This window comes from Lepisosteus oculatus, chromosome 7 (genome assembly GCF_040954835.1).
Source record: "Lepisosteus oculatus isolate fLepOcu1 chromosome 7, fLepOcu1.hap2, whole genome shotgun sequence".
NCBI lineage: Eukaryota > Metazoa > Chordata > Actinopteri > Semionotiformes > Lepisosteidae > Lepisosteus > Lepisosteus oculatus.
The window spans coordinates 535157-552254 of record NC_090702.1 but is presented as its reverse complement, the minus strand read 5'-3'; the positions used below and the strand labels follow the sequence as shown (position 1 = coordinate 552254).

The window sequence follows — 17098 nt, the reverse complement described above, 5'->3', positions numbered from 1 at the left end:
ACCGATCAATAGGCACTGACCCACAGGCACTGATCGATAGGCACTGACCCAAAGGAGCTCACCCACAGACACCGATCAATAGGCACTGACCCACAGGTACTCACCAACAGGCACCGATCAATAGGCACTGACCCACAGGAGCTCACCAACAGGCACAGATTGATAGGCACTGACCCACAGGAGCTCACCAACAGGCACTGATCGATAGGCACTGACCCACAGGAGCTCACCAACAGGCACCGATTGATAGGGACTGACCCACAGGCTGAAGGGCAGCGCAGTGGCTCACGATGAGCAGGACACGATGACCTGTGTGTCTTGGTTAATGTGTGATTCTGCCTCTGTTTGATCAGCTTCATCCCCTGCTGTTTGAGAAAGACTTTGGACAGGGGCCGGCGGATTACAGGAGAGAGGCTGGCTGCACTTCGGTTTTATTGGGGGGGGGTTCTGTGCTCCAGTTAGTGTAGAATTCGGGGAGCTTCCAGTCTGGGACCCCTGGAAATGGGATAGGGTTTCGGACTTAAACTTCGATACAGGAGGCTCTTCTGTACACAAAGAGCCGTGGGAGTGTGGAGCAGCTGGTGCCTCTCCTCTCCCTCCTTGCTCCACTCAGGCAGTCTCCCCCTGCCCCTCTTTCTCAGGGCTCGACTCCAGTGGTCTCCAGCGGCCCTTTCTTCTCAGGGCTCGACCCAGGCAGTCTCCCCCTGCCCTCTTTCTCAGGGCTCGACTCAGGCGGTCTCCTCCTGCTCTCAATTCCTAGACACCTGGCTCCTGTCCAAGCACTGCCTCCTTCAGTGTTGTGTGATCCGTGAGGTGTGCGTACAGGTATTTCTGTTTGCAGGTAAGATTGTCTGTTTTTTGTTTCACACACGAAACATGGACTCTAGACAGTGGTCAGAGGACAGCATCAGCAGTCCGGTCTCTCTGGACATCCTGAAGGATCCAGTGACTCTTCCCTGTATTAAGAGCTGCTGGGATCTGGATGATCAGACTGGAGTCTACAGCTGCCCCCAGTGCAGACAGACCTTCACCCCAAGGCCTGTTCTGGGCAGAAACATCATGCTGGCTGAAGTGGTGGAGAAACTGAAGGAGACAGGGCTCAGTGGTCCTCCTGCCCCCAGTCCTGCTGGCCCTGGAGATGTGCTGTGTGACGTCTGCACTGGGAGACAGGTGAGAGCTGTGAAGTCCTGTCTGGTGTGTCTGGCCTCTTACTGTCAGACTCACTGTGAAGCTGCTCCACTGAAGAGACACCAGCTGGTCGAGGCCACAGGGCAGCTGCAGGACAAGATCTGTCCAGATCATCAGAAACTGCGAGAGGTTTACTGCCGGACGGACCAGACCCACGTCTGTCTACTGTGCTCAGAGACCAGACACAGAGGCCACGACACCGTGTCCACTGAGAGAGAGTGGACTGAGAAACAGGTGAGGACTTGAACCCTCTGCAAGGTGCTCTCTGGCCCAGGAGATACACTGACAACAGTGTACACTAGTCACTATTTTTAACAAGGAGTCTGAAAGTCTGCAGAACGATTCTTAACAAGAATTCTTCACTTGTTTGCTGTCTGCAGCGAACAAGAGCGACAGATTGTGGTCTGACATGTTGCCCCTGGCTGTGTTGTGGGCGGTTTGAACACCTGGGAGACGCAGCTCATCCCACTCGGAGAATCCCACTCAGCCGGATCTGCAGCCCAGCCGAAACCGAAACAGTCCGAGCCACTCTCACGCGGCGTGAGCAGCCCAACTCGGCGCCGTATAGCGTCTCGTATTCGCTCTCAAACACTGCTCAGAAGGACTGAGAACTCTCGAGAGTATATCAGTGACCTTCCTTCCTCCTGCTGGCTGGCGATGGGCGCCTCCGCCTGCCCCCAGACTGTCTCTTACCCTCGCTGAGGCCCTAGAGGGACAGTCCAGCTCGTCACAGGGAAGAGCTCCGGAACACCACCGGTCCCGTCAGCAAGCGCTTCGGAACGAGGAAAAAGATTGGAGCGCCTAGTGGACACCCACAAGATCAACGGCATGGGCATGCAGACTCCCCACAGAAGGATCCTCGGGCCAGAACTCAACGCAGACCCAAGAGCTGTGAGGCAGAAGCAGCACTCGTTACACCTTTTTATATAAAAATATCCAAAATATAAATATTTTCCATAACACTTTTATATTTTTGTCTGTACAATGCAAAGATCATATTTTGATATTTGATTGTTTGCTGTTACTTAGTTTGATATAATTTTTCATGACCTTGTGCAAAAATCACATTGGACATTATCTTTATGTCTGTGTTTCTCCACAGGAGCAGCTGGGGGCGACACAGACACAAACCCAGCAGAGACTCCAGGAGAGAGAGAAGGAGCTGCAGGAGCTGAGACAGGCTGTGGACTCACTCAGAGTGGGTATTGACCAGAGGAGAGGACACACTGACACACATTTCCACAGCTGGACACTGGACACACCAGTACCCTGAGGAAACACCACACACAGTAGAATGTAGCTTGAGTGTTGTCCTGTGTGATAATCCACTGTGTGTCTCCTCACTCAGAGCTCTGCACACACTGCAGTACAGGACACTGACAGGATCTTCACTGAGCTGATCCGCTCCATTGAGAGAACACGCTCCGAGCTCACACAGCTGATCAGGGCTCAAGAGAGGGCTGCAGTGAGTCAGGCTGAAGGACTCCTGGAGCGACTGGAGCAGGAGATCGCTGAGCTGAGGAGGAGAGACGCTGAGCTGAGCCAGCTCTCACACACAGAGGATCACATCCATTTCCTCCAGGTAACAGCACTGCTCTGGGACTCTCTGCAGTCCAGAAGGGAGTCTCTCACACAGAGCTCTCCAATGGAGCTGCTCCTGGCTTCTCTCCAGGAATGTGTGCTGGAGCCCAGTGTGTTTGACTGGAAACTCCTCTCTCTCCTCCCTACTGCAGAATTTCCAGTCTGTCTGTGTCCTTCCTGGAGCTGGAGACTCACCCAGCATCCCTGTCAGACCCCACTTCTCTCCTGAGGCTGTGAGGAGAGCTGTCTCTGGACTGAAAGAGCGACTGGAGGACGTCTGCAGGGAGGAATCAGTCAAGATCTCCAGGACAGGTTAGAGGAGAAACACACTGGCATCTTTCTAGAGATCAGCTGACCTGACTGTATTCCCAGGTGCTCATTATAAAGCCTGTCAGTCTGTAATGACTTGGGCCCTGTTGATCACAACTCAATCTCTCTCAGTAGGAGTGATTCATCCACAAGTTCTATTTCTCTCTGTGTCTCCTCAGTGAGTGACGTCTACAGTCTGCAGACTCCAGAGCCCAGGACCAGAGCAGAGCTCTTACACTGTGAGTCTGTTTTCACTGAAAAGACAGATTTCCTATTTTATTTAAATATATATATTCCTCTTTGCACAAACACATTATATTACTGACCAAGCAAGACACACAGTCACAGTTTTTATTTTCTAGTATTGTGATCTAGAGATGTGCTCTGAAGTTCATCAGAAAAAAAAACAGATACATGTTTCACATGTATCTTACAAGCCTCTTTCTGGGGTACGTTTGCAAGTGTGCTTTCAGACTACAAACAATCAAAAGCTATTTTTGTATCGGTTATCAACCGTGTATATCTTTTTTCAGAACTTTAATGTAACCAATTGGACAACTGCAGGAGAGCATGTGTTCACTTGTCACTCCCACTGTGGGCTTGTTCAAAATAGAAAAGTCCCACTCCCACTGTGGATGTGTCTGATACAAAGTCACTCCAACTGTGGCTGTGTCCTTTCTGCCAGTTTCTGTTGTTCATCAGTAGATCGATTAGTTGAGCTGTTTAGTCAGAAATAACAGCCAACAGGTTGATGTGCACAGTTCTGTGTGCTGAAGGTATTGAACCTTTGAAGTTCCATTGGTCTGCTCTGCCTGTCTGTCCTCTTCTCTCCAATCAGAAACCCCAGTGTGTATCTTACTGGGCTGTGGGGGCGGGACTCCAGTGGAGATCTGCTCAGGGATTGGTCTGTTCTGCCTGTCTGTCCTCTGACTGTCCTCTTCTCTCCAATCAGATGCCTGTCAGCTCACACTGGACCCCAACACAGCACACAGACACCTGCGTCTGTCTGAGGGGAACAGGAGGGTGACCTGGAGCAGGGAGCCCCAGCAGTACCCCGATCACCCCGAGAGATTTGATTCAGAATTCCAGGTGCTGTGCAGAGAGGGGCTGTCTGGGACTCGCCGTTACTGGGAGGTGGAGTGGAGTGGGGGATGGGTTTATATAGGGGTCACATATAAAGGACTCAGCAGGAGAGGGTGGGGTGACAGCTCTCGTCTTGGACGCAACGACCAGTCCTGGAGTCTGTACTGCTCTCGGTCCAGCTGCTCCTTCTGGCACAATAAGACCAGAACTGATATCCCGATCCGCAAATCCCTCACCATAGGGGTGTATGTGGACCACAGGGCTGGAACTCTGTCCTTTTACAGCGTCTCTGGAGACACAGTGACCCTCCTGCACAGAGTCCAGACCTCCTTCACAGAGCCCTTCTACCCCGGGTTCGGAGGTTATGGCTTTCTGGTGGGACAATCCCTTTTCGTTTCCTCCGCTGTGACCCTCTGCCCGCTGGGACAGACGGAGGAGGAGGAAGAGCTCATCTGCTTCACTGGTGTTACAGCGCAACAGTCAGATGGAAGAGCCACATCTCGGCCGTCTGAATTAAATAGAGAATGACTGGACAGCTCTCCTCCTGGACAGATCCAGCCCTGCTCCTGGAGAGATCCAGCCCTGCTCCAGGAGAGATCCAGCCCTGCTCCAGGAGAGATCCAGCCCTGTTCCTGGAGAGATCCAGCCCTGCTCCTGGGGAGATCCAGCCCTGCTCCTGGGGAGATCCAGCCCTGCTCCAGGAGAGATCCAGCCCTGCTCCAGGAGAGATCCAGCCCTGTTCCTGGAGAGATCCAGCCCTGCTCCTGGGGAGATCCAGCCCTGCTCCTGGAGAGATCCAGCCCTGCTCCTGGAGAGATCCAGCCCTGCTCCAGAAGAGATCCAGCCTCGCAGGGGTGAGAGAGATTCTCTGTCCTGGAACAATTATCTCTTAAATCAATGTAGGGAGACCTTTCAGTACTCAAGGACAGGTCTCTGAACTGAACAAAGACAAAAACTACTAAATTCACTGACTAGAATCCTTGTCTGCATAACCGCAGTTTGAGAAAGAAGACGAGCTTGTGATCAACTGTAAACACGTTTGTGTGACATCTGTGTGGTTCTACTGCATTTCACCCACCCACCCTACAGGCCAAAGCAGTTCTGTGGTCAGAGCCAAAGCCGTAGCCCAGGAAACAAACCACACAGCCGCTGTCCTGCTTTTCCAGCTCCCCCTCGTGGTCTGGAGGGGAGCTGGTCTTTCTGCCCACAGTGCGCACCGAATGCTGTAAGATCGCAGAACATCAGTGCTCACAGGTGTGTCTAGGAAGAGCCTAAGCCACAAAGCAGTGTTATATTTTGGGAGAGATTATTGGTCCTGTCACTGGTTGTGCGAGCGCGTGAAAAAGGAGGTTTCACGTCTCACCCGAGGCATCTGCTGGGAGGGGCTGGTCGTGAAAATCTCAGGTCCTACCTCACTTACCTTGATTGTCCCAGACGGGAAACTCCTTTGCATAATATTTGCATATTTCCTGAGCACCTGTTCGCTATAATCCTTTATCTGCCCTGGCTCTTTACTGGTGTAAATCTCCTCTCGGACAAAACAGCCGGGACTTTTGTTAGACTCTGAAAATAAAGTGGGAGAGGGGAGACCTCGTGTCCTGTTGCGGTATTTATTGCCCACGACATTGGGGAAACAGAAAACTATATCTTTCTAAGCTGTGATCCTTCCAGAGTGCCATGAGCCTCATCTGCTTTGTCCGGACTGATTTCTGAGAAAAAATAATTAACTGCCTTTATATACGTTTATAATTTTGTGCTTCACACAAAGTAGACAGGATTTCATCCCCTGTAACTGTCCCACCTGGGAGACACACAGTGATCATTCTGCACCAATGACCCCCACTGGGAGACACACAGTAATCATTCTGCACCAGTGACCCCACCTGGGAGACACACAGTGATCATTCTGCACCAGTGACCCCACCTGGGAGACACACAGTGGTCATTCTGCACCAGTGACCCCACCTGGGAGCCACACAGTAATCATTCTGCACCAGTAACCCCACCTGGGAGACACACAGTGATTATTCTGCACCAGTGACCCCACCTGGGAGCCACACAGTAATCATTCTGCACCAGTAACCCGACCTGGGAGACACACAGTGATTATTCTGCACCAGTGACCCCACCTGGGAGACACACAGTGATCATTCTGCACCAGTAACCCGACCTGGGAGATGCACAGTGATCATTCTGCACCAGTGAACCCACTGGGAGACACACAGTGGTCATTCTGCACCAGTGATCCCACCTGGGAGACACACAGTGATCATTCTGCACCAGTGACCCCACCTGGGAGACACACAGTGATCATTCTGCACCAGTGACCCCACCTGGGAGACACACAGTGATCATTCTGCACCAGTAACCCCACCTGGGAGACACACAGTGGTCATTCTGCACCAGTGAACCCACTGGGAGACACACAGTGGTCATTCTGCACCAGTGATCCCACCTGGGAGACACACAGTGATCATTCTGCACCAGTGACCCCACCTGGGAGACACACAGTGATCATTCTGCACCAGTGACCCCACCTGGGAGACACACAGTGATCATTCTGCACCAGTGAACCCACTGGGAGACACACAGTGGTCATTCTGCACCAGTGATCCCACCTGGGAGACACACAGTGATCATTCTGCACCAGTGACCCCACCTGGGAGACACACAGTGATCATTCTGCACCAGTGACCCCACCTGGGAGACACACAGTGATCATTCTGCACCAGTAACCCCACCTGGGAGACACACAGTGGTCATTCTGCACCAGTGACCCCCACTGGGAGACACACAGTAATCATTCTGCACCAGTAACCCCACCTGGGAGACACACAGTGGTCATTCTGCACCAGTGATCCCACCTGGGGGAGACACAGATGTGATCCTGTATGTTTCAGTGCCCCAGTACCTGCAGGTGCAGAAATGTAACACTAGATGGAACCAGTAACATATTGGCTGACATGTTCTGACCACTTTCTTCAGTACAGAGATGTTCATTTTCAGTACACAAAATGTTATCTACTTCATAAATAACATTTGGACAAGCTGTATGTATAGCCTTTACTGGACACACTGCACACACACACACACCTGTACACACTCTGACTGGACACACTGTACACACACACACCTGTACATGCTCTTACTGCACACACTGTACACACACACACCTGTACACACACACTGTACACACTCTGACTGGACACACTGCACACACACACACCTGTACATGCTCTTACTGGACTCACTGCACACACACACCTGTACACACTCTGACTGGACACACTGTACACACACACACCTGTACACACTCTGACTGGACACACTGCACACACACACACACCTGAACACACTCTGACTGGACACACTGTACACACACACACCTGTACACACTCTGACTGGACACACTGCACACACACACACACCTGTATACGCCTTGACTGGACACACACACCTGTACACACCCTGACTGGACACACTGTACACACACACACCTGTACACACTCTGACTGGACTCACTGTACACACACACCTGAACACACTCTGACTGGACACACACACCTGTACACACTCTGACTGGACTCACTGTACACACACACCTGTACACACCCTGACTGGACACACTGTACACACACACACCTGTACACACTCTGACTGGACACACTGTACACACACACACCTGTACACACTCTGACTGGACACACTGTACACACACACACCTGTACACACTCTGACTGGACACACTGCACACACACACCTGTACACACTCTGACTGGACACACTGCACACACACACCTGTATACGCCTTGACTGTACACACACACCCACACACCTGTACACACTCTGACTGGACACACTGCACACACACACCTGTATACGCCTTGACTGCACACACACACCTGTACACACCCTGACTGGACACACTGTACACACTCTGACTGGACACACTGCAAACACACACACCTGAACACACCCTGACTGGACACACTGCACACACACACACCTGAACACACTCTGACTGGACACACTGTACACACACACACCTGTATACGCCTTGACTGGACACACACACCTGTACACACCCTGACTGGACACACTGTACACACTCTGACTGGACACACTGCAAACACACACACCTGAACACACCCTGACTGGACACACTGCACACACACACACCTGTACACACTCTGACTGGACACACTGCACACACACACACACACACCTGAACACACTCTGACTGGACACACTGTACACACACACCTGTACACACTCTGACTGGACACACTGCACACACACACACACACACCTGAACACACTCTGACTGGACACACTGTACACACACACCTGTACACACTCTGACTGGACACACTGTACACACACACACACCTGTACACACTCTGACTGGACTCACTGCACACACACACCTGTACACACCCTGACTGGAAACACACACCTGCACAGGAAGAGGAAGCAGGCAGTTCTCAGGTGCGTGTGGAGCGCCGGGAGAGGCGGGCTCTGGGACGCTGGAGGAGGGAGAGAGGGGAGGATGGAGGGTGTGTTTGCGGAGAAGGCCCCACTCCCTCTCCACGCGTGTCTTCCCCAGACGCAGCGGAGCAGCGGAGCAGCTCGGGGACGGAGACACGCCGCCCGCCGCGGAGGAGGAGAGTCGCGCCGGGACCCGGGCTCGCGTGGGAAAGCGAGTGGGTCCGGGGCGCCGAGAGACCGAGTTCAGCCCCTGAGTGAAGCTCTGCCCGCGGTTCAAGCGCACAGCGCCCTGGGCGACTGACTGGACGTGACTTTGCTTTCAAACTCTTCCCCTCCGGACCTATTTTTCCAGCACTCGCTCCTCAGGATTTGGGGGGAATTTTTAGCGCTTCTTTGGTATCAACCTCCCCAAGAAAAGGACTGTCTCTTCCCCGCCGCGAGCGGTCACGGGCTGGAACCGGGCGACCGGACCGGGCGGTCGCCATGGAGACCAAGAGGATGCTCGGCGCGCCGGCCGAAGCGGAGGAGGAGCGGGAGGACGAAGAGGAGGAAGAGGAGGAGGAGGAGGAGGGGGGCGGGAGGCGACAGAGGGGCAGCACGGCCGAGGGGAGCCGGGCCCGCTCGCCGGAGGAGAGGAACGAGAGGGAGCGGCGGCGGCTCCGCCGGGTGAACGCCGGCTTCGCGGCGCTGCAGAAGAGGGTGCCGCAGGTGTCGGCCGCCCGGCGCGCCAGCAAGCTGCAGATCCTGCGGGCCGCGCAGAGCTACATCTCGCACCTGCAGCGGGCGGTGCGCGCCGCCGGGGGGCCCCGGCCGCCCCGGGGCCCCTCGCCCGGCCGGGGCTCGGGCGCGGACTCGGAGGGCACCCTGGACTCGGCCGACTGCGCCGAGCTGCCCCTGTCGGACGGCTCCCCGTCCTCCTCCTCCTCCTCCCTCCCGCTGTCGGCGTCCCCGTCCCCGCCGGCCCCCGCCGGGCGCGCCCCCGCCTGCGACTCCAGCCCTGAGCCCCGCTGAGGGGCGTGAAGCCCGACCGGCCCCGCCGCGGGGCGGAGAGAGGACGCGCTCGGAGCGGGTGAGTGTGTGTGTGAGGCTGAGAGCCGGTGAGTGAGTGAGTGAGGGTGAGAGCGCGTGAGTGCACAGCTGCGTAGAAAAGCGCACCGAAGTTGCCCGACTGTGTCGGTGGCGTTTTGTTTACAGCAATGTGTAGTTTCTAGCATAGTTTCTCCCGATACTCGGCGTGTTTACTCACCGGCGTGTATTTGCTGCTGACCAGCGGGTCCCTCCCGTTCGGTGGATCAGCAGACGGAAGAAACCGCAACGTGAATACAAAGTGGACACAAGCGCCCGAGGCATGTTCCTGGAGGCGCTGTGGTTGAAATCGCTTCGCGGGGACCCCGCGTCTCCTCGGCCGCCTGTCTGCGCTCTGTCTTGCACAGAGCCGCGGAGTTCAACACCTGCGGCAAGTGGGCAGCAATGGAGCTCACTAATGATACCGCTTGAGTGAATGGGTCACTGACAGAGCTGTCTACAGTGACGCTGTTTAGTAGATCACTGGTGTGTGCGTTATAAACAGGCGCCGTCCTTCGGATGAGACGTCAAACCGAGGTCCTGACTCTCTGTGGTCATGAACAATCCCAGGGTGCCTCTCGAGAAGAGTAGGGGTGTCACCCCAGTGTCCTGGTCAAACTCCCCCCTGGCCTTTACCCCTCATGGCCTCCTAATAACCCCCCTCTCTGAACTGGCTCCATCCCTCTGCTCTCCTCCCACTGAGAGCTGGTGTGTGTGAGAGGACTGGAGCATCATCCAGGTGGGGGTGCAGGGGATCCCCATGACCTGTGAAGAGCTCTGAGTGGCACTATATAAGTGTGAGAAATTATGAATCACTATTACTATTGAGTTCAGAAATAGCAACTGGAATTAAATTGTTTGAAAATGTTAAAATGAATCAAGCCCCGAACCTTAGGCTAGAGGAAGGGGGACATTGACTACAGATCAGGCAGCTGACAGCAGAAACACACCTGCCCTCCCAGGTCTCCCTACAGCCCTGACAAGGCCAGTGCTGCTACTCTGTTTCTCTGTTGTTAATCCTGCTGATCCATGATAGTAGCTGTATCCAGATGTGTCCATGATAGTAGCTGTATCCAGATGTTAACCCAATGAGGTGATCTGCATTGTTTTACACTGTATGCTCTGTGTACAGTACTACCTTTCTGTACACACTTATCACTAGAATCACTGACAGCTGTGTCTACAGTGACACTGTTTAGTAAATCCCTGGTGTGTATAGTATAAATACAGCACACTGTACAGGGCGTGGGCAGTGTGGAGTCGTCGCTGTTGGTCCTGGGATTATCCTGATGACGTTCCAGCCCGTCGTTGATAAGGGCCCTGAGATGTCAGCTCAGTCGGTGGAAGATGAGGAGATCGAGCAGCTGACAGCAGCAGCACACTGCTCCAGGGTCAGCCCAGACACTGGGACCAGGCCGGGAGTACTCCCCACGGAGGTCCAGTATCGGGGACTGGACTCGCCAAGCCGGGCCCAAGGGGTCTTCAGGAACCTGACTGCTGGCCCGCTCCGCGCCTCTCTGGTGCCGACAGGAGAGGGCTCTGCCCCTCTGCCCCTCCAGGGCGAGTCAGGTGTCTCGTTACACCAGCGACGGCACCAGGGGTCGGGGACGAGGCCTGTGCGATCATGGCCAGGCCAGAGTGAGTGAGCTCAGCAGCTCCCCTGCTGGATGGGCTGAGCTGTTATTGATCTGCAGTGCGGTTCCCTTTTTAATCCCACCCCTCCACCCTTTATTCCAACTGCTCTGTCCAGTCCAGGGTCGCAGGGCAGCCAGAGTCTGTCCCAGAAGGCACTGGGCACAAGGCAGGGTACAGCCTGGACAGGACGCCAGTCTGTCACAGGGCAGACAGACAGTCACACAAGGCCAGTTTTCCCAGTCACCAATTAATCCAGCAGCACGTCTCTGGACCGTGGGAGGAAACCCACACAAACACAGGGAGAACATACAGACTCCACACAGACAGCACCCCAGGAGTCGAACCCAGGGGTGCAAAGCTGCTGTGCTCAGCCCTGCACCACCATGCCTGTCCTAGTCACAAACGAGTCGTGTCCGGGTTCACGCTCCTTGAGTGCTGCGTTGGTCAACGGGGAACTCTCCCAGCTGAAAGATGGCGGCGCGAGTCCTGCAGTCGCTCGCCGGGCTCTGTGAGCTTGTCTGTCCACAGCTCCTGCTGTGTTGAGCAGCTTCCTGTCTCTGTCCGCAGGAGCCGAGGGCATCCAGGGGTGTGACCCCAGGGCGAGAGCTTCTGAACACCAGGGTTCCATAGCCTCCCGGCATCTGAACACCGGGACTCCAGAGCTGAACCCTGGATTGGCACCATGTCTGAACACCGGGACTCCAGAGCTGAACACGGGATTGGCACCATGTCTGAACACCGGGACTGCAGAGCTGAACACTGGAATGGCACCATGTCTGAACACCGGGATGAGCTCCTGAGCTGAACAGTGGATAGGCACCACGTCTGAACACCGGGATGAGCTCCTGGGCACCCAGCCCACCAGAGGAGGCTGAACGGCCTCTTCTTCCACGTTCCCCTTGTGCTCAGCTGCAAGATCCTGGGTGAAGCAAATACTGCTCTTCCTCTCCCTCTGTCCCCTCTCTCTTCCTCCTCTCTCCTCTCTCCCTCCATCACTGCCAAACCCATTGTCTGTCTCCCTCTGACCTCTGACCCCTGCCACCCCTCTCTCCAAAGCCCTTCCCCGACGGTGTTGGTCAGCTCCTGTGTCGTTAGCGCTGTGCTGGAAGTGTAAAGGATTTGGTGTGATGTACTCTGGCTGTCCTGGTGGCGTGATGTTGTCGCTGACGAGGCCCCTGCAGGGAGACGATCTCGGCTGGCCCACGGAGCGCCCGGCCAGTGTCCCCCCCCCCAGGAACAGAGCGAGATCATCTCTCCCAGCAGCACGACTGAGCCTCGTGCTGTATCGCCCGGGACTGGAGGGCGGGCTGAGCGCGCGGGAGGCGGGAGACGTCCCAGAGCTGTCTCAGCGCGGCCTGGGGCAGACCCCTCCGAGGACAGGCTGTAACAATCGCTTGTGGGTGAATAAACACAGGATGGTCCTTCCCCTGGCCTCTGGCTAAAGGTCTGTAAGCCTGGTGTACTCAACTGTGAATGCTGAGTCAGCGCAAACACTGACATAAACCTCCAGTGATTCCCTCTCTCTCTCTCTCCCTTCCCTGTCTCACTCCGCCTCCCCTCCATCTCTTTCTCCTCTCTGACCAAGAGAAATATTTTGTAGAAATGTGCTTTATGGATATGCTTGCAGGGGGGACAGTCCTGTTACAATAGGAGCTACATTCCCAGTACAGTAGAACAGTCCAGTTACAATAGGAGCTACAGTCCCAGTACAGTAGACCAGTCTGTTACAATAGGAGCCACAGTCCCAGTACAGTAGGACAGTCTGTTACAATAGGAGCTACAGTCCCAGTACAGTAGAACAGTCTGTTACAGTAGGAGCTACAGTCCCAGTACAGTAGACCAGTCTGTTACAATAGGAGCTCCAGTCCCAGTACAGTAGGACAGTCCTGTTACAATCGGAGCTCCAGTCCCAGTGCAGTAGGACAGTCCTGTTACAATAGGGGCTACAGTCCCAGTACAGTAGAACAGTCCTGTTACAATAGGGGCTACAGTCCCAGTACAGTAGAACAGTCCTGTTACAACAGGGGCTACAGTCCCAGTACAGTAGAACAGTCCAGTTACAATAGGAGCTACAGTCCCAGTACAGTAGACCAGTCTGTTACAATAGGAGCTACAGTCCCAGTACAGTAGACCAGTCTGTTACAATAGAGGCTACAGTCCCAGTACAGTAGACCAGTCCTGTTACAATAGGAGCTCCAGTCCCAGTACAGTAGACCAGTCTGTTACAATAGGAGCTCCAGTCCCAGTACAGTAGAACAGTCTGTTACAATAGGAGCTACAGTCCCAGTACAGTAGAACAGTCCTGTTACAATAGGAGCTACAGTCCCAGTACAGTAGGACAGTCCTGTTACAATAGGGGCTACAGTCCCAGTACAGTAGAACAGTCCTGTTACAATAGGAGCTACAGTCCCAGTACAGTAGGACAGTCCTGTTACAATAGGGGCTACAGTCCCAGTACAGTAGAACAGTCTGTTACAATAGGAGCTCCAGTCCCAGTACAGTAGAACAGTCTGTTACAATAGGGGCTACAGTCCCAGTACAGTAGACCAGTCCTGTTACAATAGGAGCTACAGTCCCAGTACAGTAGAACAGTCTGTTACAATAGGGGCTACAGTCCCAGTACAGTAGGACAGTCCAGTTACAGTAGGAGCTACAGTCCCAGTCCAGTAGACCAGTCTGTTACAATAGGGGCTACAGTCCCAGTACAGTAGACCAGTCTGTTACAATAGGAGCTACAGTCCCAGTACAGTAGGACAGTCTGTTACAATAGGAGCTACAGTCCCAGTACAGTAGGACAGTCCTGTTACAATAGGAGCTACAGTCCCAGTACAGTAGAACAGTCTGTTACAATAGGAGCTACAGTCCCAGTACAGTAGGACAGTCTGTTACAATAGGAGCTACAGTCCCAGTACAGTAGGACAGTCTGTTACAATAGGAGCTACAGTCCCAGTACAGTAGGACAGTCTGTTACAATAGGAGCTACAGTCCCAGTACAGTAGGACAGTCATGTTACAATAGGAGCTACAGTCCCAGTGCAGTAGGACAGTCCTGCTACAGTAGGGGGTGACTCTGTCCCTCGTCCTCCTCTCCGCCAGTCAGACCCAGGTTCTGTGCGAGTGAGAAGCTGGGAGTTTGCTGCCAGTTGCGCCCGTTGTGTCTGCTCTCTCCTCTCTCCCTCAGCAGGCAGGCTGGGGCTCGTCTCCGCAAGGGGGAGAGCCTGACCAGCCGCATTCCTGACCGGAGGCAGCAGGAGCATCTCGTCAGACCTGCCTCTGCCTCCTCCCTCTCCCCTCTCCGCCGCACGCCGATCCGGTGTTCACCCGGCCCCTCCTGCCTCACTCGGGGAGGGGGAAACTGCGGGAAAGCGCGTTCAAAACCGAGAACGAGAGTCTCTTCTTTACACAGAGGGGGGCGGGGGGCTGGAACAAGCCGGGCGAGCTCCCGGCAGCTGCAGGCCTGTGTCGTACTGACGGGGTGCTCGGCTGACTTTCAGTTCGAGCTGACAGGTGAATCACCCCTCCCTCACAAACGGCCAAAACTCTGCAGGTCTGAACACAGCCTCCCGCCTCGCCTGTCTGTCCTGTTCCTCCTTCTCTTGGGGCGTCTGTGCAGGCGCCGCCCGGCCACCCCGTCTCCTCCTCCCTCCTCCCCTCAGATTCCACCTCCAGGAGCCTTACTGGCCTGACTGGAGGTTTACAGCGCCGCCCAAGACATAACCGTCAGGAAACCGCTGTCAAGGGCTCAGAACAAGAAATCGTTATTGTGCCGCAGGAGATCGCGCTGTGGCCTGGTTTCCTCTCCCGGTAGGGCTGGGAGCGGCTACGATCCTTATCTGGGATTAGGTTTGTTATTTTGGGGAGGAATGTCTGTCTAATCCCAGACTGTCTCCCCCAGTCCAACAGGAAGTGCAGCTCTGTCCCCCTCTGCCTCGCTCTCCCGAGTTCCTGCACAGGGGTGCAGCCCAGGGCCAAGTGTCTAACAACGGAGGAGGAGGAGGCAGGAATCGTGAACTGTCGCGCGCGAAGGTGCCCTGTGCTGCCACGTGCGCGTCCGAGGGCAGACGGCTGCCTCTTTCCTCCACCCCCATCCCGCTTCCCGAATGAACATGGAATCCAGAGGGAAAGGGCCGTTTCGTGTGGGACTGCTCTCACTCCTGCCCGCAGCAGGCAGGTTCCGATCTGGCCGACACCAGGAGGCCCGCACTCGCTGCCACGGAGCCCGGCCTGCCCTCTGAGTGACCCCCTGACCGCTCGGCGCTCCCCCTTCCTCTGCGAAAGAGCGGCTCGGTCACCCCGGGGCCACGCGCTGACCCCCTCCCGCACTCTTCAGTCTGGCACTGAGCCCCAACTCGGGCCGCAGGCCACAGCAGCCCTGAGCCACAGCGCCCTCTTCTGGCCAAGCCTCGTCCGTGCACGCCTGTGGTGCGAGGCACAGAAGTTGGGTAATTCAGTGCATGAAAATAGTGATTTCAATCCCCAAGAATCACCAAGTGCCTGTCTCCCAGTCTGCCCCTGCCCCCTCTCTCTGTCTCTGTCTCAGGCAGCTCTTGTCTCATGCAGTTCACGTCAAATCAATTCGATTCCATTCCATTCCAAGTGCTTTATTGGCATAACTGATCAACGACAGTACTGCCAAAACATAAGAACAGCTCACAGTTATATTCTTGATGAGGAATTAACAATTACAGCTTTCAGGGCAAACAAGTCTGCTAAGAACATTCAGAAGGAATGTCACATCTAATGTTTGGCCACAAGGAGAAAATAAATAGGAATAAATTTACATTAGAATCATCATGTGATCATCTTCATGTAAAGGAAAATAATTCAGAAACTCATGCTCTCCTCCTCTCCTCCCTCTGTCTCCTTCAGTTCATCTCTCTCCTGACTCTCCTCTCCTCCCTCTGTCTCCTTCAGCTCATCTCTCTCTCCTGACTCTCCTCTCCTCCCTCTGTCTCCTTCAGCTCATCTCTCTCTCCTGACTCTCCTCTCCCCCCTCTGTCTCCTTCAGCTCATCTCTCTCCTGACTCTGACTCTCCTCCTCCATCACCCTGTGATTCGTCCCTTTTCTGTCGTCTCTCTCTCCCTCTCCCTCAAATCCTCAAAGCCCACTCTGCCCCAGCTCGGTCTCACCCCCCTGGTTTGGGACACACTTCCTCTCTCTCTCCTCTCTCTCCTCCTGGTCTCCACCCCTCTCTCTCGGCTCCTCCCCCCCTCAGTCAGAGTCTCTCTCCGATTCGCCGTCCCCCTCCTCTGGCTCCTCCCTCAGGGTGTCTGGGGTGCAGTTCCTTCTGCGGCCACCAAGGGGCGCCAGCCTCCCATCCTCCATCACCCCCACCGGCTCGATTATCTGATCCCTGAGGAGAGGGGAGAGAAGGGGAGACGGTAGAGCACAGACACACCGATTGGCCCGGCCCTGCAGTCCGTTAACTCCGCGAGAGGGGCGGCGCGGACCTGGCCAGTCGGTTCAGCATGCTGACCAGTCTCCTGGCCTCCTCCTCCTTCTCCTCCTCGCTCAGCCCCTCCAGAGGATCAGGCTGCTGCTCCTCCACCCTGCCGGTCACGGGGTTGATCCGGGAGCGTGCCTCCCGGTACTCCTCTGTGTCCGAGTCCGAGTCCTCGGAGTACTGCCCCTCCCCGCCGCCGCCCCGGCTGCCCGCGAGCAGCCCCCGCGCCGCCAGGAGGCCCGCGGCGTTGCCGTAGCCGGTGTACTTGACGAAGCGCGACACTGAGGGGCAGAGAGAGGACGAGAC

The 17098-nt window shown here is 55.1% G+C and overlaps 4 protein-coding genes across 11 annotated transcripts in view; 3 read left to right on the top strand and 1 right to left on the bottom strand.

The window, feature by feature from the left end:
• The first annotated feature begins 857 nt into the window (after positions 1-857).
• LOC107075353 (tripartite motif-containing protein 16-like) lies at positions 858-5857 on the top strand. Of its 2 annotated transcripts, none has more exons than XM_069191906.1 (6): positions 858-1422; positions 2291-2386; positions 2537-2770; positions 2922-3081; positions 3258-3317; positions 4031-5857. In XM_069191906.1, exons 1-6 carry the CDS (start codon positions 877-879, stop codon positions 4687-4689), a joined length of 1755 nt encoding a protein of 584 aa, XP_069048007.1. In that variant the 5' UTR covers positions 858-876; the 3' UTR covers positions 4690-5857. The 2 variants fall into 2 exon arrangements, with proteins under 2 accessions (XP_069048007.1, XP_069048006.1); XM_069191905.1 differs by lacking the exon at positions 858-1422 and adding an exon at positions 1800-2079 and having other exon boundaries at positions 4031-5853.
• A 2633-nt stretch (positions 5858-8490) lies between these two features.
• Positions 8491-12780, top strand: LOC138240738 (achaete-scute homolog 2-like). 2 transcript variants are annotated; one of them, XM_069191952.1, is made up of 3 exons: positions 8491-9718; positions 11917-12272; positions 12406-12780. In XM_069191952.1, exon 1 carries the CDS (start codon positions 9133-9135, stop codon positions 9658-9660), a length of 528 nt encoding a protein of 175 aa, XP_069048053.1. In that variant the 5' UTR covers positions 8491-9132; the 3' UTR covers positions 9661-9718; positions 11917-12272; positions 12406-12780. The 2 variants fall into 2 exon arrangements, with proteins under 2 accessions (XP_069048053.1, XP_069048052.1); XM_069191951.1 differs by having other exon boundaries at positions 11917-12780.
• On the top strand, positions 11004-16089 carry LOC138240778 (uncharacterized). The gene is made up of 7 exons (XM_069191982.1): positions 11004-11105; positions 11245-11352; positions 12531-12745; positions 14530-14661; positions 14755-14855; positions 15073-15152; positions 15244-16089. Exons 1-7 carry the CDS (start codon positions 11004-11006, stop codon positions 16087-16089), a joined length of 1584 nt encoding a protein of 527 aa, XP_069048083.1.
• The window catches only part of LOC107078106 (synembryn-A), a 14853-nt gene continuing 13688 nt past the window's right edge, over positions 15934-17098 (bottom strand). For all 6 annotated transcript variants that reach the window (XM_069191852.1, XM_069191854.1, XM_069191853.1 and 3 more), the window contains 2 exons: positions 16800-17073; positions 15934-16702 (listed from right to left, as the gene is read on the bottom strand). In XM_069191852.1, coding sequence (XP_069047953.1) covers positions 16561-16702; positions 16800-17073 — 416 coding nt within the window. In that variant the 3' untranslated portion in view covers positions 15934-16560. The remainder of the gene's footprint in view (positions 16703-16799; positions 17074-17098) is intronic.